Consider the following 19,964-nt stretch of genomic DNA (forward strand, 5'->3'; position numbering starts at 1 on the left):
CAAATCAAATGAGTAATAGGATAATGAAAAGAAATGAATCAATGGATACAAAGTACACGAATTTATATAAAGATACATATATAGTATTAAATGATAACAATTAATAGGACAAAAACTGAATTCAATTTTCAATGTTTGAAAGATAATTAATGATAAGTATTATTAGCTTCGTAAAAAAATTATACTTTATTGGTCTTTATTATGCGTGATATTTAAAATAATGCATTTATAATTATTCATTTTGTTTGTAGATAATAAAAAAAAAAGGAATGAAAGACTATATTAGAGTAAACATGAAACTTGTAAAAAAAAAAAGAAAAAGAAAAGTAAAGAAAAAAAGAGAAGAAAAAAAGGAAAGAAAAAAACAGAAAAAAAAACAAAAACATTCGAATTATACGTCTCACTGGATAGTATCGCGGTACGACGCCTCATTCATTTAAATCCTCAATCGTATCGTGCTCATATTCCAATTCCATTTATTTTATCAAAGATATTTTTAACAGAAAGCAGTGATGTGTTGTAATAACATGTTATAAAAGTTTATATATAAAACAAGATCTGAATTCTTTCAATTTTTATCTCTTTCTAACGAGGAATGAGATATATAGAGGATATATCACGATATATCACGTTGTATTTAGCTGACAATGTAATTGATTACAACGTTAACTGTAATACCGATAAGTCAATATAGTTCGTATAATAACCGTAGGAGGACAGTGTATGTCCGGCGGGAAATTTAACGACTGTTGTTGACGATCACCGAGGTTTCTCGAAGATTACCGAAGTGCTCCGATAGTATAAGTAAAAAAGAGTATGCGTGTCCTCCTATCGCGTGCCATCGTCGTAGGCTCATAGCCAATACAGGCGACGTCAGTAATGTAAGCGTTATTTTATCCTCATTTTTGCGATTCATACCGATTATATACGTAAAGAAAAACGTTCTTACTTCCTCCATTATTGAATTGATCAGTATATCCTTTTTTTTTACCTCTTTTTAAAACGTTCGTGTTTATCTGCCTCTCTCTCTCTCTCTCTCTCTCTCTCTCTCTCTCTCTCTCTCTCTCTCTCTCTCTCTCTCTCTCTCTCTCTCTCTCTCTCTCTCTCTCTCTCTCTCTCTCTCTCTCTCTCTCTCTCTCTCTCTCTCTCAATGTGCATTTAGCGTTAAGTCATTTATTCGTAAGTACACATAATCCGTCCGTCTTTTCTGTGCATAGCACATACATTTGGATGGTTTGAACGGGTGTTAGGGGATAGCAAAAAAAAGAGAAAGAAGAAGTAGGGGCAGAGGCGGAAAAGGGAGAGGAGGAGAAGGAGGAGGTAATAGTCGAATAGGAGGAGAAGGAGGTGGAGGATAAACGTGTAATTTTGCGAATGTGCGCCTTTCTCTTCTTTGCGGTACAAATAATCCGTGAAAAACGATGTCAGATCCCATAGCCACAGACATGATCGACGGAATCTGGCCATTTTTAAAGAGCGTAAGTTTATTTGTATCCACTTTCACTCGTTATTTTCTCTCTCCCTCTTCCTCCCTCCCTCTCTCCCCCCCTCTCTCTCTCTCGCATTCGCGCTTCTCGAAAGCGAAAGGCGATCACGTTAATGTTTACTTTATAAATTCTCTTATTACTCTCCCACCCTTTAACTTCTTGATATTTTCTTTTTCCCCCAATCGTCATCGTCATCGTCGTCACCATTTTTATAATTCTTATCATCGTTATCATTATTTTTATCGATCGTTACACTTATTGTCAACGTATTTTCTCAATTTTCCAATAGTCGTAATGTTTTACGATCAGTTTGATTATAGGTGTGCATTAATATGTCGTAATTCACCCATCAATATAATTTATTATAATTCTATTGTCTTTCGTTGTCTAACAAGAAGGCATTAATTATTAATATATATATATATATATATATATATATATATATATATATATATAAACCGACTCTGATATCACGACCGTTTTAATTTGAAATATATCTTATTTTTACATGAATGTCTTCTTTTCTTTTATCCCTTTTGCTTTATTCTGTTAATAATTTTTTATGCTCATTAAAAATATTAGAAAATTCATGAACGAATCATATTCCAGTAATTTCATAATACTTTAATGTTAACATTTTTATACTTGTGGTAATTGTTTCAACCTATTTTCTTTTTATTAATTATCAATTTATTGAATAAAAATGTACTTTGTCAATACGTATACACTTTTATATCGACAACTGTTTATATTACAGATCGATTGGAGAGATCCATGGCTGGCTTTGTTATTAACTTTTCATATTGCTGTTACAATGACAGCTCTGATGACACGAAATCATGCTAATTTTCAAATCATTTTATTCCTTGTATTATGTGAGTAGATAGTATAGTCTTCATTTATATACATATATCTGTGTCAATGTTGTTACTATTGGTCATGCTTTTAGTACTTCTTGTTTACTTTACTGAAACCATCAATGAAGTGGCTGCAACAAATTGGATGTAAGCATTGAATTGTTAACTGTGATAAGACATCATTTGTGTTTCATATTATATATTCTTATAGGGTTTTCTCAAGGCAACAGTACTTTGATTCTAAAGGATTATTTATATCAATAGTTTTCTCTACACCTATTTTGATGAATTGCATGATCATGGTGGTAAGTGAAATCAATAATTTTTCCTTTTTACCAATAATTTTTACTTTACTATCTTAAAGGTATTTACTCTTGATTCCCAAAATAGTTTTATCAATGTCGAATAACCAGCTCTACATATTTATTCTTTTAAATTGTTATAATGTTGTAGGCCAGTTGGCTATATCAATCCAGTCAATTAATGACAAGTTTAAAAAGAGCACAGTTGAGACAACAGGCAAAAAATCGGCAATCCAATGGTGATTTGTCAAATGCAAATGATAATGCAAATCGACAGAAACAAGAATAAAACCGACAACATCTAGTCAAGCAATGAAATATGATTATAAGTATATGCATTAAGCATCATTATAAGGCAAAAAAAAAAAAAAGAAGATAGAAATAAGTGATAGACTTAAAAATAGATAGAACTCTGCATTTTCATGTAATCCTTTAAATATGAAAAGTGCCCTGGAGATGTAATTCTTTCTTAGTTATTGCCAATTAATTGGGATTGCAATTTATATTGATATTGCCTCAATAGTCAATATAATGATGACTTGTATTTTCAGACTTTCAGTATTGTGGAAGAATAATTTGAATATATTAAAAAGAAACATACTATACAAGTGAAAAGTAAATCAAGTACGTAACAGCAGAATTGCAGATTACGATAAAACTTAAATAATATTAAAAGTCTCAGTTTGTAGGTTGATCCAAACTAATAACATTATTTTATATTAAAGTACATTCCTACAGCTTTCTCCCCTTTTTCTTATCAATTAATTTATCATAAAATGTTAATAATAAGACAAAGTGTTCTTAATGCAAAATCATGTACTTATTACAGCAACCAAAATATCGCTTTTAATGCAAAAATATGCAAGTCTAAAAGTAAAGGCATAATTAGATTATTACAAATTATGTAATAAAGTATGTGTGCATTTTGTGTACCTGTGTGTGAGAAATCATGTTAAAATGTACGTATGCTTTACGAATGTGTGAATAAATGCTTTTGAAATCAAAAAATTCAAACATTTATTTCAATATAAATCAGATAATGAAAAATGAAAATCTGATAATTGTTTTGGCTTTTTTGATTTGTATATTAATATAAATTAAAATTCATTATTTTATCCACGTTAAATATTAAACAAACTATATTAGATAGTGATGAAATGTTTATTTGTATAATTTTAGATGATTTTTCCATATTGTATAATCGCTTAATCAATAAAAAGAAATCTTGTTAGCATAAATAGATACATGTATCTCGTAACAAGAGTTACGGCATTTTTAAGATTTCGTATAATCAATACGACTTTTTTCGTCGTAATATGAATGCTAATAATAATAATAATAATAATAATAATAATAATATTAGTAAATAAATAAATATATTAAAACAATTACTAAATTATCTCTTTTTCTCAATCTTTCTTTACTTATTAAATAATTTACATAACATTAACATTATAAAAGAGAACAAAATATATCCAGAGAAATGCTCAATTTTATTTTTGTATTTCGCCCGATAAATATTCAATTAAGTTGTAAAGAACTTTTCAATTTAGTTTATCATCGGAGGAGTATAATCTGACATGATATTTTTCTTGCTTTTATCAAATGTTTTTTTATTATATACAAAATTTTTTTATTATATACAAACATTTCTTTTACACACTAATTCGATTGATTAGAGCTTGATTATAGGGAAATATTTCATGGAAACAATATTTTCCTATCTTACTTGTAGTTCTTATTTTGTCCACACTCGTTATTTTGTCGCTGAAGTAATATACGTTACTAGTAAGAATTATAATTTCTTCGGTTTCGTCTGGTAAACGAAGCTTTCTTGGTATTAATTTTTTATAAATATAATTATTATAAATAAGCTATTATCATGGTCGAAGTCACAAAAAAAAATTTCGAGAAACTATTACCAATGGTAAAGGAAGATTTAAAAGAAGCAGATTTTATTGCTTTTGATTCAGAATTTACTGGTTTGAGCAGTGATGATATAAATTCAAGGTTAATTGATATTTATAAAACTATTCAACTAATTAAAGTATTAATAAATAATCTACATCTATTAAGTATATATTAGTAATAAGATTGGAACTTTTTATTAACAATTATTATTATTTTAATTATTATGAATAATCATTTAAGTCAACAGTTATTGATAATGTCATCTATTTATCACAGTTATTTCAATACTATTGAAGAGCAATATGAATATTTACGAAAAACTACTGAATCATTTATAATTATTCAATTTGGTATTACCGCTGTCACAATATTGGAATCTGATAAATATAAGACTGCAACTTTCAATTTTTATCTTTTTCCCATGTCTATTCCGACAAAGAATAGACGATTCTTATGTCAGGTTGGAGCAATAGAGTTTTTATCTTCTTATTGTTTCGACTTTAACAAGGTATGTTATTTCTAAATATAAATCTTTTATCACACATAATCTTTTATATATTAATTATATAAATGTCATATATGAATAATGCATAAAATATATATAGTGAATAATAGGAATTTTCCTTTGTATAGGTAATTTATAATGGTATTTCATATCTTAACAAAACTGAAAAAGTTATATTGAAACAATATTTGGAAAATGATGTGCTATTAAAAAACGTTGAAAATAATATGTTATATAAAAATGATAATGAAATTAAAAGGGCCATTGATAAAGTAGCTAAATGGTTAGAAAATAATAATAAAAATGATGATGTTTTAAAACTTTATACAAGTTCTTATAATATACAGTACTTTTTGCAGAAAGTATTAAGAGATCGTTTTCCAGTAATCTGGACAACAAATAATGATAAAGAGGTACATCTAACAATTTTTATAATAATAGTAATAAAAAATATAATTTATTAATCTTCATAAATACATATGTATTTGTAAAGTTATTTTTTTTCTTTTTCTCTTCTTTTTTTTTGTAGGTAACAATATTTATGGTAACATTGGAGGTACGAAAGATATTAGAAAAAGAAGAAGAACAGAACTTAGATGAAGCCTTGTTGGATTCATATGAAGGATTTACAAAAGTATTTAATTTCTTGGTAGACCTACAGAAACCTATTGTTGGACATAATCCTTTACTCGATCTGATGTATATGTACAAATTATTTTATAAATCTTTACCAAGTAAAAGAACTTATTTTTATTTTAAGAACTTAAATATCATGTTTTATTAAATAATATTATATAGATGTTTTATATTCTAGAAAACTATAAAGAGTTCAAGACTGAAATACATAAACTATTTCCTAAAATTTTTGATACTAGATGTTTAAGTTACCAGCTAAAAGATAACAATAGAGAAGGTAATCATTTTTATTATTTGCTATAGGAGTGCCCTTTTTTCTCTAACCTCATTATTTTAACTATAATAATAATAACAATAATAATAATAATATTATTATTATTATTATTATTATTATAATTATTATTATATTATTATTATTATTATTATTATTATTATTATTATTATTATTATATTATTATTATTATTATTATTATTATTATTATTATTATTATTATATTATTATTACTATTATTATTATTATTATTATTTAATTCTTAATAAAAATGTTCTTTTTCAGATTTGTGTCTTTCACATACACTTGGTTCTCTTTATTACTTCTTTAGCGAAGGCAAAGGATCTAATCATATATCTAAATCAATAACTATAGAAACAGGTTACAGCATGAAAGGTAATTTACATAATAATTTTATGATAAAGTTATAAAATTATTTCTATCAGTGTTCGTTTTGATTAATTTATTTTGACATAGATTTATTATTTAATATAATCATTTATTTCAGATGTGTATAAATCTCATGATGCAGGATTTGATTCATATTTAACTGCATATATATTTATTAAAATGGCATATATATATAGTATTTCAAAGGGAGAAAAAACGTAAGTGTATTGCATTAGAAGAAACTTATCTTTATGGTTTTTAAACAACAATTTTTTACTATCATTTTTAGATTTCCATGCAGTATAGTGTATGGTATAAAAGAGTTCATGAATTACATAAATTTACCACATAATTCCAATTTTTATTTGGTAAGAATATATTTTTTGAATTGAAATTAAAAAATTGTTCTGTTTAAATTATATTTAATAATACAACTGTTTAATGAGAAAACGAATGTTATGAATTTCTTAGAAACTAGATGGTGAGGATCCAGAAACAGAAAAACCACAATTACTGTTTGTAAAAACACCAATCGATGTTGATATAAATCAGGTACACCAAATCTTACTGAATTAATTTAAGACATTATGGAATAAGATAATTCTTCAAAATTTTTTAATTCCAAATCTTTTAATTCTAAATTTCTAAAAATGTAGATATCGAAGAAATTAGCTCCCTTTGGATCTTTTAATATAAAACCTTTCAAGCGTAATCGTACTTTCATAGCTGTTGCGAGTCATGGGAGGTTGGTGAATCTACATTTAACGAAAGTTTTATTACGTAAAATTAAATTAACCACATATTTTATAATTGTTCAATATCATTTTTTCCAAACTTTTTTTTTATAGTGCACGTGATATTTTAAATCATTTTCGAAACAACAAAGAATTATATATTGTTCCTTACAATCCCATAAAACATTCTCCATCGATAAGGTACCTTATTTTGTAAGTACATATATTATATTGGTTATTAATTATAAAGATGGATATTTAATTTTATTATTCATAAAAATATTTATTACAGTGGTAGCGCGTTCTTATCCGGCGGAATTGTAGCTTGGATGTTTCATCGTTCTATATCAAAATCTCTTTAATAGAGATCTCTATAATAATATAGAGATTTTTAATAAATAGTTTTATATAAATAAAACTATTTTATTATTAGATACTTAACAAAACACACGTATCTGTCACGATTGATTTTAAAATTTGAATTCGTGCTATATAGAATCATTTTTAAAATACGTAGTTTTATAAGATTTTATATATATATGTACACATATATATATAATATATGTATGCATGTATTTATGGGTGTAACTAATTTGATCAGTGACTAATAAAACACGTATGTTTTCGAATTACAGATATTTTTTATTATATATATATATATATATATATATATATATATATCTCTATAATCTTTTAAAATTAATTAATTTATCGATAAATGATAATGAAAGTTTACGCTGACTTTAGCATTTCTACATATCATGTATCAACAAAGCCTATTAAAAGTTAAAGCTAAAAACTCGTTGCTAGATGGCGCCATGTTAATAATAAAATCCGCGTTACAAGAAATCGAAATGTGCACTATATACATTTTTAACGTTTAAAATCTTAATTATTTTGAAAAATGCTTAGAGCAAAAATTATTGTGATTAATAAAATTTTATTAAATAATTTTTAATAATATTTTTCAAATTTTAGATACAATTTTTTTTTTGTTGATTCCGTACATAAAAAAAATTCAGGTTCATAGACATTAAAAAGAATTTAATTGATGGGTTTAACGGTAAGAAAATTCATAGACGAGCTTAAAATTCATCTTTTTTTTTTTTTTTTTTTTTTTTTTTTTTTTAAGATAACAATGTCTTCGCTTACACGTATTATGTATTACTTACGAATTCATTTTATTCCGTCTTGCGCATCGAAGAGAAACATAATTAGGTATTAAATACGCAATTGATATTTTAGTATGGAGCTGTTTCGAAGCAAGGTGGCAGACCTATTTTGGATCCTCTCCAAGGGCAGTCGCGTCTACTCGTCGTTGCATTTACGAATTGTTACTTTGTTGCACGTGATATCTTCTTCGTACGTTTTAACTACGGTGACCTGGAATTTTGAGAAACTTACGATTCTTTGAGCCCGTTTACGAGAAAATGATTATCGTTTGATTGGTAATAAATATAAAAGAAAGTTAAAGTAAGCAGCTGTAAAAGTGATACCAGGAGAAGAAAGAAAAGTAATATCTGTCACATGCATACAGATATTTAAAATAATATGTTTTTCTTTTTTTCTTTTTTTTTTTTTTTTTTTTTTTTTCTTTCATTTTAATATTATCAAAATGAAAAATGATGATTATATTTCTTGTCGTTGAAACATCGTTAGTTTGTCTCTATAAATATCTTTAGCAGAGGTAAGCGACCTAACATCGACGCAAATTATTATTGGTCAATCGGATAACAATAGAGCCCATACCAGTCCTCGATATTTTTTAGTATATTCGATTGAAATCTTTCATTTTAACGGATATATTCTGCGATTCATGGAAATAGCTAGGAACGGAAAAATGTTTACAAGGTAAATCAGTTTTATCTACACATCTAATCGTTATGATAGTTGGATGTACCTAATCATAACATCTTTGGATCAGGATTTATTATTTCAGTCAGTATCTTCAATGATCAAGAACGATCTTCTATTTTTGTTATAATTAATTCATAGATGTTAAGATCATGTATTGTCACATTTGGTTCTTTTTTTTATTTTCTTATTTTTATAATCGCATATATTTATTTTATATCTTCTAATAATAGGACGAAAAAAATAAGAATAAAAGGGAAAGATTATTACAATGAAGGAGTTTGAAAATGTGTTTAAGAACATCATAGTTCTGAAATTATACAACTATAATTTATCTCTTTGTGACACATTAAGTATCTATTTTCGCGAGTACAATGCATTTTCTTATATATATTTTTGTATTATACATTGCTCGCATCAGCCACGAGCATAACAGAATATCATACGTTAGAAGCGTCAGATTTTCGTTGGTACTGGCAGTATTCCAGCCGCACATTGTATCGTTCCCATCTTTGTAGCTTTTGCAAAGTCCTCTCGAATTATCGAAAAAAAAAAGAAAAAAAAAACGGAATATGTTGAATTTGATATAAACGAAAATAAGTAAATATATATTCGTGCGAGCATAAGGAAAATTTCAACGATGATTTCTGAAATATACGTGTAGTTCGGATTTATTATTAAAAAAATAGAAAAAGAAAGAGAGAGAGTGAGAGAGAGAGAGAGAGAGAGAGAGAGAGAGAATGAAGAAAAAAAGAAAAGAAATAACGTAAATTTTAATAAGTAATACAACGGTACCTCATTCTTCATATAATTATAATTATTTATTACATAATGTATAATTTATAATGTAATAATTTTTCAAACGATCCGTCAATGTTCTCGAATCTAATTCGAATACTTAGTCGACCAAATCGTAATCGCATTAACTATTCGTCTAATGTCAAATAAATTAATGATTCCTTAGTTGGCAGTCTAAAAGTATATTCGTTTAGTCTGCCAATTGTTACGAAGTAACATTATTTGAAATATCATTTTGCGAAAAACAAATTCGTTCCACTAATTATTTCTATACTAAAAAATGTCATGAGAGAGAACTTGAACTGTATTAATAAAAGAAGACTAATAAAAGAAGATCAATAAAAAAAAGAAAGAAAACAAGAAAAAAGAAATCAGAAAGGAAAAGAGAAAAGAAAGGAAAAGAATCGATTAGATATCAAGCATTTATATAAGTATATACATATGTATGTACGCTCAGTTCAACTCCAGTTGCAAGTTCGTAATCTTATTTTGCGGTTAACCTTTTACTCGATGACCCGCCACTACCGTCATTATTACTACTACTATTACTATTACTACTACTACTATTACTACTACTACTGCTAGTACTATTACTATTACTACTACTACTGCTGCTACTACTACTACTACTGCTACTACTATTACTACTACTACTATACTAGTATTATTACTACTACTCGTAATCTTACTATTACTATCAATACTACTACTACTACTATTACTATTACTATTACTAATATCACTTCTACCACTATCACCACCAACAGCAGTAGCAGTAGGAATAGCAACAGCATCAGCACCACCAACAGGCACCACCACTACTATTCTATTTAAATTTAAGATAGGAATCACAAGCGGCGGAATCCTTGCATGAGACGTTATTATTATGACTCGTTCTCGAGCTCGACGCTTCTCAAACTCGGCCAAAGCTTGTCTCGAGCCGAGGAAGTGCTCTCGGCTTGCCAAAGAGACGTTCTTTTGAAAAATCCAATTATCCCTCCTACTCTGACACGTCGATCGCCACGCACGTCCATCTATCATATTTTTTTTCTCTCTCTCTTTCTCTTTTTCTCTTTTTCTATTTCTCTCTGTCTCTCTCTTTTTCTCTCTTTCTTTTTGTATCTCTCTCTCTCTCTCTCTCTCTCTCTCTCTCTCTTTTTCTCGATGTTCGGCCTTTCATCGAGCTGCGACGTCACGTTTTAACCGTGCCAAATAATAATACGTTTGTGACGTCACGACCGAGACGAAAATTCCTTTGGAAATTTCCCTGAAGATCCAAAGTTATTAAGAATTTGGGGTAAAAAATTTGAAGAAAGAAATTCTCCATTTTATTCGTTTTACAATTAATCTCTTTATTAATTTTCATCTTCGTCTAATCTACGAACGGCGAGAAATAAGAAATTATTTTATTTTCGAAAGAACGACAATATCTCGAAGTATCTTCCAATTAATCTTTTTATTAATTTTCATCTTTGTCTAATCTACGAACGGCGAGAAATAGAAAATTATTTTATTTTAGAAAGATCGACAATATCTCGAAGTATCTTCTATCGCAGATTCCTTAGCAATGTACTTCCTTACATTGTTGACTCTTAGTAGTTAGTCGGCACGTAACGATATATATCATAACTTTGTTGAGTGTTTTGGCACACTAAAGCATGCTTTTATTATTCTCGATATTGTAAGCACAAGAGGGATCGACACCACACCTTTTCTTATTATATTTTTAATATTCTCTCTTTCTCTCTCTCTCCCTCTGTGTGTGCGTATGTGTATAAAATAAAAAGAAAGAAGATAAAATAATATTGTAGACATCAATGTGACAATATTATATCGAGTTCGCTTTAAAACTGTAAATAGAAGGTATAGTTATCGTTAGTTCACTTATAGTCGACTAGGAACAAACAGGCTAATGCCAAAAGTGCAAAGTAATAAACGTCTTTTAATATCAGAACAAACAGTTAGTTTCTTCGACCTATAAATTATTCATATAATTTACTATTATAGGTCTGCGAAAATTTGGGTCAAATTTGTTGAAGCATTTATATATACATATATACTATATACATATAACTATATATATATATATATATATATATATATATATATGCATGTGTGTGTATACACAGATTTTGTAGATATCATCATATTTATTTACGAGATTCAGGGTTGATTTTGGATATTAAAGAAGGATCGATAATTTTCCTAAGGAATAACGATCGAATTGATTTTACATTGGATTTATGTTACGTAGACATTATCTATCTACTAGTTGTTGCACTCCTTTTAACTAGGACTCTCGATAGATACATATCTGGGAGTCCCGATAGCTGAGAAAGAGCTTCAGCGTTCCCCGATATTTCAAAAGTTTTCTCTGGCCGCCACCCAAGGCCAAATCACTCGAAATAACGTGGTAGCAATTTGTGTAGGCGTCCTGTTGGACGGTCAGCTTGGTCACACTGGTGTCCGATGGCAGGTGAAGTAGCTTTCGAGGTGTGTATCCTCGTTGCTTCTTCTTCTTCTTTTTTTTTCTTTTTACATTTTCATTTTCTTCTTTTTTCCAATGTTAAAAGGATTTAGTTTTATACCAATAGAGTATAATGATAGAATATAATGATATCAATAGACCAAATGATTGTAAGTTCATAAGATCGAATCAACGAAATCTTTTTTCTTGAATTTCATTAAAATTCATTAATATTCACACATTAAGTTAATTCATAAATTTCAATCGAATCCAGGAAGACATTGATGCACAATGTTTAAAATTAATTCAATCACGTATTATTATTATTATTATTATTATTATTATTATTATTATTATTATTATTTGTTTCTCCATTTACCTCGACTTACTCGCTCTTCGTTTCATTCTTTTTCCCGTTTTAGCAATGCAAAAACTCGTCACTCGTGTGGACAATCAGCTATAAGTGCCATTAGAAGCTTGCCAAAATTATGCCGCAAATCTATCTATCCATCGGATAGCTCAAGACGAACGATTTCACTGTTGCAACGTAACTACTGCCAACAAGTGGACGATTTAAAATATCTCGGTCTTCTCGTTGTTTCGAAATTCTCTTTGCACAAATTTTCGTTAAAGATCTATTGCCAAATTCTGTGCTTTTCTGCTCATTGTCCTTATTCTTTCTTGATTTTTAATAATACATGCAAACATGAAAGACAATCATTTGAATTAGACAAAAACTTATTAACATATTGATAATTATTATATATTCCTTGGATCGTTCTTTGGATCAGATAATGTAAGTAAGTAAAATAAGAGAAAGAAATGGAAAAAGGGAAAAAGAAAAGAAACAATAAAAAGAAAAAAGAAGACTAAGAGTAAATAAGTAAGAAAGTTGATTCTGACGGGAAATCAGTAGTAAAGCCAGTGTAAAGCACCTGTCGCACGTTGGCGACAGTGGAAATAACTTTGTTTCATGAGACGAAAAGTATCTACCAACGTGCGGACCGTGCTATCAATACGGTTGACAGAGAATAACGCGAATGCGTAGGTGAAAATAAATTAATCGTTTGTACCAATTACTGAAATAATGGGTACCTCGGGTCGTGACACGATAATGTCCCAGATTTTGATTAAAGATCCAGAATTTCCTTCATCTAGCTTAGAAACGAATATTACTTCAACCATATATCGTAAAGATGATTATTTTCGGCTGTTTATTAAGAATTTGTGACTTCGTAGTTTCTCTATATAGACGAGAAGAAGAAGAATAAGGAGAGAGAGAGAGACAGAGAGAGTGAGAGAGAAAAAGAGAGAGAAAAGAAAAAGGGAATATCACCCGATGTTATTTACGAGCTCGTACAACGATCCCACATGGAGAAGCGAACAAATAAATTGTCGAGTGAGCACTTCCGCGATTCATTGGCCAAAAAAATACTCTCCCGATGTTGCTCCAGTAACAAATACAAACAAACTTCTTTATTGCTTACAGTCGCAATTATATAGACGTATATAAGACGTATGCGAAGACTGGTCAAGGTACTGTTAGTCAAATAAACGGGATAAGTTAAAAAAAAACTTTTTCGTTCTCTCTCTCTCTCTCTCTCTCTCTCTCTCTCTCCCAAGAGAGAGGATATTTTTATGAAAAAAAAAAAACACGGATTATAGGTATTTCGATAGTTTCTTTGAATACTTATATCTCGTAAGAAACGATATTCCAATCGACTATACGCATGATTACCTTTAAAAATACATATACAGTGATGTTGATATTCAATACGATGGATAATCAATGAGAAAGTAGTCATCTTACCTAAAAGTCCCAGTAAATTCGAAGGCGAATTTACTCGGCTCTCAACGACTATTTTTGTCCATAAGCTAAACAGCGGAAATAGCCTAGCCTAGCCCCTGGCCTAGAGCGTAGGCTTGACCGGCCATAATAGCTCCTGCTTCAAGGATCCCGCGTGACATCGATGATCTTTTCAGCCAGAAGAAAGGAAATACTAGTTTCTAAATGAGTTCGAATACAGGGAGAGAGAGAGAGAGAGTTACATCACCGTTTTTTACAGGATCGTTCAACATTCGATTATAGTCATCCCTAGATATAGAAAGATCCCTAGAAAATATTCCGTTGACCCAAACTTTTCTCGACATTGTTCTGCCTTTAAAACATTACTTACTTTTTCGAAGTATCGATAACATATAGAATAGAGACATATGCACGTGGTCTTTCATCTTGAAACTCACCACTCAAACCGTATATTCGCGAGAGCATCGAGTAATATCAAATTATCTCGTTAGGTAGCCGTTAGATTACTCGTGAGAGTCGCTTTGTAAGTCTTTCACATATAGACACCCTTTACCGAGCTGAAGAGAAACTAATGGCACTGCCGAGATGACACGTTCATCATTGAATATAAAGTAGTAATAATAATGTCATGATAATTATAAGAAAAATTATCTATAATAATTAACTAATTTAAATGATCTATCATCATCTTAATATCGATCGGAAAAAATCGGTTCTTTTGTTTGTTTTTTTTGTTTCGTTTTTTCTTCTTTTCATGTCTTTTTTTATTTTCTTTTCTTTTTCTTTCTTTACACTTCGAACGAGAGCGCACATTCCGACGTTCGACGAAAAAGAAAAAAAAACAAAAAAAAAAAAAGAGAAAAAAGAGAAAAAAAAGCAAAAAAAAAAAAATAAAAAAAGAGAAAAAGCAAAAAAGAAAAAAAAAGAACGAAATGTTACAAAGAGCAAGAGCAATAAAGTACAGTGTGTGAGTGTCCGGCGAATGAATTTACGATGACCGCGTCATTGTACCATTACGTCATAACTCACGTGCTTTAACACGTGTGCCACTGTGAATTATAGCCTAATGGAAACTGAACGCGTAAGATGAACTTGGTTATTTCGAACTCTGGAGTTTGGTTCTGATTGAATCAGTCGTATCCCTCTATGCGTTTATCTTTGGAAAAACGGAAGAGAAAAAAAAAGAAAGAAAGAAAGAAGAAATGTAAATGGACGAATGTTTATAAAAAAAAAAAAAAAAAAAAAAAAGAAGAAAAAATATATAGAGAAAGAGAAAGAAAAAAAAAAGGATATTTGGAACAAGTTTCTTTTCCCCTTCTCTTTACGCTACGTACAGAAAATCATCGACGATTCGTCGTCGTCATCGTCCATAATGTTCCAAGATTCGATGACGTGAGATGATAGGAAAATTGTCAGGAATAGTATGTGAGATTCTCTCGCAAGAAACTCAAAGTCTGCTCTCTCTACTCTTCCACAGAGAGCCAAAACCAAATCCGACCTCGCGGTATCCTTGCGACTATTTTCGCGTAACGCGTTTCGACATGATAGATGAGAATTTTCTGCGTTTTCTCGACGTCGCACTCGCTCGAAACCTGCCAAAGATTCTCGCCGGTGTTAGAGAACGTTGAATAATTTAAGATCGTGGACAATACCTGTCGTGTGTCGTTCTCTTACAGAAGAGAACATCATCCCAAGTGGGAAATCGATGGCAAGCTTCTGCCTATCACAGAATCGTGATTTGTTAACTTTGCCAAAGGAAATTTGTTCTAAGCTTCTCTAATCGATCTTTGTACATTTCGACGGAGAAATCTTTCTTTTTTTGTATATGTTTTATGACATCTATACTCGTAATCAGAATTATAATTATCGTGTTGGGTGTTATTTGAAAATGTGTTAGAATTATTCATAGAGTTTATAGTTTCTACGAAAATGTCGAGTTAGATAGAAATTTTATATAAAATATTGTATATTGTCGAAGATTGGATAAAATCGTTAATACGAACGGATTCTTATTTAAATTTTCTTACAAATAATTCGAATAATAATTATATCTTATCGAATATATGATAATAACATTTATCGAGTTTGTCTGTACGAAAACACATTGGTACAGAAATGTCATTAAAGAATCGTGATGACAGACGTTATTATACTCCACGTTACACCTGCAAATCGGGATATAAACGCGTGATGCCAACTATCGGTAGTCGCTATGTAGAGATGTCGGACTATATTTGGGACGTTGAGCTACGATTACTTCACTGGCCCAGTTGGCCGTTGATCGGACCCCCTAAGTATATTTTTAGGTAGGTCGTCGTAGCATAGGTCTCCTAAGACCAACTGCATCGCAAATTACTTGACTGCTTATACGTAGGTAATGAACGTACGTATCTACGTACGAACTCAACTAGCGCTGAATTTATAATTAGCTCAATGTTACTTCACTACTTGAGATAGTTTACATAAGTAATACCGATTTGTATTAACTTTGAAAAAGATTAAGAGCAGGGAGAAGCGACGGGGGCCTAAGTGAGTGGTTAAAAAGGAAGGTGGTAGGGGAAGGGTAGGCAGCCGGTTTAGAATACGGAATAGGAACACTTCGGTCGGATTGCAATCGATTTTGATCTTTGAATTCGTCAGACAGCATCGGTGGGCTTTCTGCCCGACCTACCGGTATGTCATGGCGTAAGGCAAAGACCTATGTCTCGTGGTGTGAATAACTTCTTTGTCGTTAAGAAATGCATCCAATTATTTTCAAGATTCTTTACAAATTGTATGATTAATCGAGAAACGATCGACGATACGACAAGATAACGTTGAGAAAGAAAAATCATTCGAATAATCGTAAATTCATTTTCTCGAAGAAGTGTAACATGAATTACATGCCGCATCTAATATTATACTTCTCTCGAGACAGAAACCGTTTGAGATAAACCGGCTGGCGATGGTACAAAGCGCACATACAACAGCTGTCAACGTACGACTAAACTCCCTGTCATACGCGTTCGACTACTTCAAGAGAGTTTGCATACGTTTACAGGACAAGACTCGTGCACTCTAACTCCCGTTTAACGAAGACTCCCAGTGACGATTTCAAGTTCCTATTTTGTTCTGTCATAACAGTCACTTATTCACGGCTATGACGTTGCGTCATTTTTTTCATTCCTCCCGTTTCGTGCACGGTCCAAAGTCTTACCAGAGAATATAAATATCTTTCCGCTTTCCCTTTAGCTTACGAGTTGTATGGAGTAGGTATAGCATGTATACAGATATTTATTTCGGAAGTTTTTTCTTTATTTATTTTTTTTTTCTTTTTTTTTTTTTTGTACGTTTTCTTCGCTTATAAATGATTTAGAGTATTTTCAGAGGATTTTCAAGGGAAATGAAAAGTAAACGATTCTTTGATTCGCGAGATATTCTATTTGATTTTACGAATACTACATGTCTTAACATCGTTGAATCACAAATTCCAAACATTCTTTAATAATATACATACGTATGTACAATATACATACATCAAGCATGATATACGGAGAGAGATTTAGGTAGATCTTGTGACGATTATTGGTAAGATTAATTACCAAGAACATCTGGTTACAGTTAGCCATTAGAATTTCAATAACCGATGAAAGCGAGCTGAGATTAGCCGAGGAGGCCCACACACACGTTTACATTGCTATTCTGGATACTGGCGACAATAATGCCTCCCAGGGATAGAATGACGGTGGATTGAAACATACGTAACGTACTGTGAGCCTTCAAACGACTAATGACGACGTCGGCTCTTACAAAGGCCGCGAGCGTTCTAATTTCGTTTTATTTCGCTGCTTACCTAAAAATATGTGCAGTATACGGAGAAAATATATATCTATCCGAACGATCCTTCACACATGACCTAATGTTTTCGATTCTGGTTAGGTTGAGGGTTAGCTGGGTCGGAGCATGTTCATGACACCATCGACGTCATATGTCCATCAACACTGACAACGAGCTTTCACGTATTTTCAGGAACAAGAATTTCGAACTAAAAATTTCAATTACTTTTCGAATACAATAATCACCATCGGCGATTATTTTACTTAGCAAGGATTAATGAAGTTGAATTATTGCTCCTTCGTTAATACAATAATTATGATGTATTTTTACTTTCATCGAATCTGTCAATTCTATATTTGTCATTGTAACGAAAAGCCCGACGAAGTTCGAGGATCTATCTATTTGAGAAAGATGACGATGACCATGGAAGATAGTTTTTCTTGACAGTCAGTTTCATCAAAGCTGTTTAGCAGTTCATTTATAAAAACGTAAAACGTCCATAAATACATAGGATTCTCTTCTGCCAGCACCGGCACACGGCAAAGCTATAATGCTTCGAGCTCTATTTTTAACTACCTTCTCCTGAACTTCACGTTTGCAAGGAGTTCGAAGTTTTTAAACACGTGTTCTGTTTGATAAATTACTATGAAAAGAGTTATTCATTAACCATGATAGCAAACACGATGAATTTTTCTTTAAGATGTATACTGACCACCGTGTCGTTGATTTTTAATGTATCTATATAAATTAAAAACCATCTATCTATATGATAGAATTTTTCTAAAATAAAATATATAAAAATAATTTTAACTGGTTCTCTTATCGGACGCACAAAACATTTTTAATATTTCAAATATTAAATAGCACATTATTTATATAAAAACATTAGTATTCAGAATAATGTCATAAAATATAAATTTCAACATTAAATCGATGTATTTGATTATGAAAAAAAAAAAAAAAATGAAATTTCTCGGATTTGAGGGAGCTTAGATACGTAGGGTGTATAAGAAAATTTTAAAGTGAATTCAGCCGAGCACATCTAACTTTATCAAAGATAACCAGGCGAAAGCACCGGTGAGCTTTTCTGGTGACAGTGGAACCGTAACGGTAACGCATTGGCTTGTACGTTAAATGTATTTAGAATTCCCGCAAAGAACAGGCCGTTGACCGTGCGTTTTACGTCTTCCCTTCTCTTCCCGTCTCTTCTTTTGCTCTACCTCTTGCCACGCTTATACTTGGAACAGCAGGCGCCTCGAGCGTAGGCGAACGTAACTTTCTGCTTGCTCGCGTGTGCGCGTGTCAGCTCAAATGTGTGTTTATCGTATGCATCGTGACTGACTACGCCGAATGTGTAGATACCTGTCACATCGTAAACATATTCGTTTGAGTACTTTATCAGTAGCGGCATAATATAAAAAAAAAAAAAAAAAAAAAAAAAAAAAGAAAAAAGAAAAAAGAATATATAATATAATGGAATACATTATGATAATACGTAATAGTATTTTTTTATTGTTTACTATTCTGTTATCGAAACAAGGGAAATATAAAGTTTATCATACAGATCAATTATTTTTTAATCTTTCATTTAATTTCCGTACTACAGATGTATTCATAATTTATAATGATATACTTCCGCGAAACTTAACATGTTTACATTGCAATCGTCGAAATTACAATGACATTTTTTGAAGATAGATTTAATAAACTTTACGTCAGAGCTTTGCTAGCGGAACACTTTCGGTACCGAGATCGAAGAACAAAAATGGCGACAAAGATGATTTCTTTTATCGTTTGTTCGGGCCGACCTAACCTAAAAGATTAAAGTAGAGTCTTAGAAAGGAATGTTTACTCAATTTAGAGGGGTTTGGCGAGTTGCAAGGTTAGATGGAAAAAGTGCAAAGTAGAGGTAGAAAGAGAGAGAAAGAGAGAAGCAAAGAACCTACCTCCCTTTTGCAACGTCCGGGACCACTGGCTTCCGGCCAGACTTTTCCTCGTTCGACGTCTGGCCGCCAGGTAGCGACGTTGATGGACTATTTAAATGATTTTCGCAGACTCTCAGCGCTTCGTTTCGTTCAGCAACGCAGGCGTAGCCCTTTGAATGTTTCTTTGTTGTCCTTAAATGTAAG

General features: G+C 30.8%; 4 protein-coding genes across 10 annotated transcripts in view; 3 read left to right on the forward strand and 1 right to left on the reverse strand.

Moving 5' to 3' along the window:
• The first annotated feature begins 740 nt into the window (after positions 1 to 740).
• Tmem18 (transmembrane protein 18) lies at positions 741 to 3,871 on the forward strand. 2 transcript variants are annotated; one of them, XM_035884160.2, is made up of 6 exons: positions 741 to 881; positions 1,218 to 1,478; positions 2,245 to 2,362; positions 2,437 to 2,491; positions 2,556 to 2,649; positions 2,798 to 3,871. In XM_035884160.2, exons 2-6 carry the CDS (start codon positions 1,422 to 1,424, stop codon positions 2,933 to 2,935), a joined length of 462 nt encoding a protein of 153 aa, XP_035740053.1. In that variant the 5' UTR covers positions 741 to 881; positions 1,218 to 1,421; the 3' UTR covers positions 2,936 to 3,871. The 2 variants fall into 2 exon arrangements, with proteins under 2 accessions (XP_035740053.1, XP_035740052.1); XM_035884159.2 differs by having other exon boundaries at positions 863 to 881; positions 1,163 to 1,478.
• A 539-nt stretch (positions 3,872 to 4,410) lies between these two features.
• On the forward strand, positions 4,411 to 7,629 carry LOC118449499 (pre-piRNA 3'-exonuclease trimmer). Of its 2 annotated transcripts, none has more exons than XM_085655750.1 (12): positions 4,411 to 4,656; positions 4,834 to 5,065; positions 5,422 to 5,475; positions 5,592 to 5,796; positions 5,877 to 5,975; positions 6,255 to 6,365; positions 6,478 to 6,577; positions 6,649 to 6,727; positions 6,831 to 6,911; positions 7,016 to 7,104; positions 7,208 to 7,306; positions 7,386 to 7,629. In XM_085655750.1, exons 1-12 carry the CDS (start codon positions 4,529 to 4,531, stop codon positions 7,453 to 7,455), a joined length of 1,347 nt encoding a protein of 448 aa, XP_085511876.1. In that variant the 5' UTR covers positions 4,411 to 4,528; the 3' UTR covers positions 7,456 to 7,629. The 2 variants fall into 2 exon arrangements, with proteins under 2 accessions (XP_085511876.1, XP_085511875.1); XM_085655749.1 differs by having other exon boundaries at positions 4,414 to 4,656; positions 5,191 to 5,475; positions 7,386 to 7,628.
• Positions 7,630 to 8,283: 654 nt separating this feature from the next.
• Positions 8,284 to 15,806, reverse strand: LOC118449507 (uncharacterized). Of its 4 annotated transcripts, none has more exons than XM_085656063.1 (4): positions 13,308 to 13,766; positions 12,592 to 12,892; positions 10,495 to 11,595; positions 8,284 to 8,476 (listed from the first exon to the last, which is right to left on the reverse strand). In XM_085656063.1, the coding sequence occupies exons 3-4, from the start codon at positions 10,784 to 10,786 to the stop codon at positions 8,463 to 8,465; spliced, it is 306 nt and encodes a 101-aa protein (XP_085512189.1). In that variant the 5' UTR covers positions 10,787 to 11,595; positions 12,592 to 12,892; positions 13,308 to 13,766; the 3' UTR covers positions 8,284 to 8,462. The 4 variants fall into 4 exon arrangements, 1 of the variants encoding a protein (XP_085512189.1); XR_014981989.1 differs by lacking the exon at positions 8,284 to 8,476 and adding an exon at positions 15,354 to 15,806 and having other exon boundaries at positions 9,748 to 11,595; positions 13,308 to 13,456; XR_014981991.1 differs by lacking the exon at positions 10,495 to 11,595.
• Positions 15,807 to 19,915: 4,109 nt separating this feature from the next.
• SERCA (ATPase sarcoplasmic/endoplasmic reticulum Ca2+ transporting SERCA) overlaps positions 19,916 to 19,964 on the forward strand; it is a 38,110-nt gene continuing 38,061 nt past the window's right edge. For both annotated transcript variants that reach the window (XM_035884146.2, XM_035884142.2), the window contains exon 1: positions 19,916 to 19,964. This exon is cut by the window's right edge and continues 259 nt beyond it. The gene's annotated coding sequence lies outside the window, so the exon portion shown is untranslated.

The sequence above is a fragment of the Vespa mandarinia genome, chromosome 3 (assembly GCF_050613455.1).
Source record: "Vespa mandarinia isolate Hongniang chromosome 3, ASM5061345v1, whole genome shotgun sequence".
NCBI classification, from domain to species: Eukaryota; Metazoa; Arthropoda; class Insecta; order Hymenoptera; family Vespidae; genus Vespa; species Vespa mandarinia.

Bases quoted from the DNA above. Each gene is read 5' to 3' on its own strand.
- LOC118449507 (XM_085656063.1), bottom strand. From the start codon at position 10,786: ATGATAGATGGACGTGCGTGGCGATCGACGTGTCAGAGTAGGAGGGAT.
- LOC118449499 (XM_085655749.1), top strand. From the start codon at position 4,529: ATGGTCGAAGTCACAAAAAAAAATTTCGAGAAACTATTACCAATGGTA. The intron at 5,476-5,591 runs GTACATCTAACA...TTTTTTTTGTAG, and splicing joins CAACAAATAATGATAAAGAG to GTAACAATATTTATGGTAAC. The intron at 6,728-6,830 runs GTAAGAATATAT...TGAATTTCTTAG, and splicing joins ATAATTCCAATTTTTATTTG to AAACTAGATGGTGAGGATCC.
- Tmem18 (XM_035884160.2), top strand. From the start codon at position 1,422: ATGTCAGATCCCATAGCCACAGACATGATCGACGGAATCTGGCCATTT. The intron at 1,479-2,244 runs GTAAGTTTATTT...TTTATATTACAG, and splicing joins TCTGGCCATTTTTAAAGAGC to ATCGATTGGAGAGATCCATG. The intron at 2,363-2,436 runs GTGAGTAGATAG...TCATGCTTTTAG, and splicing joins CATTTTATTCCTTGTATTAT to TACTTCTTGTTTACTTTACT.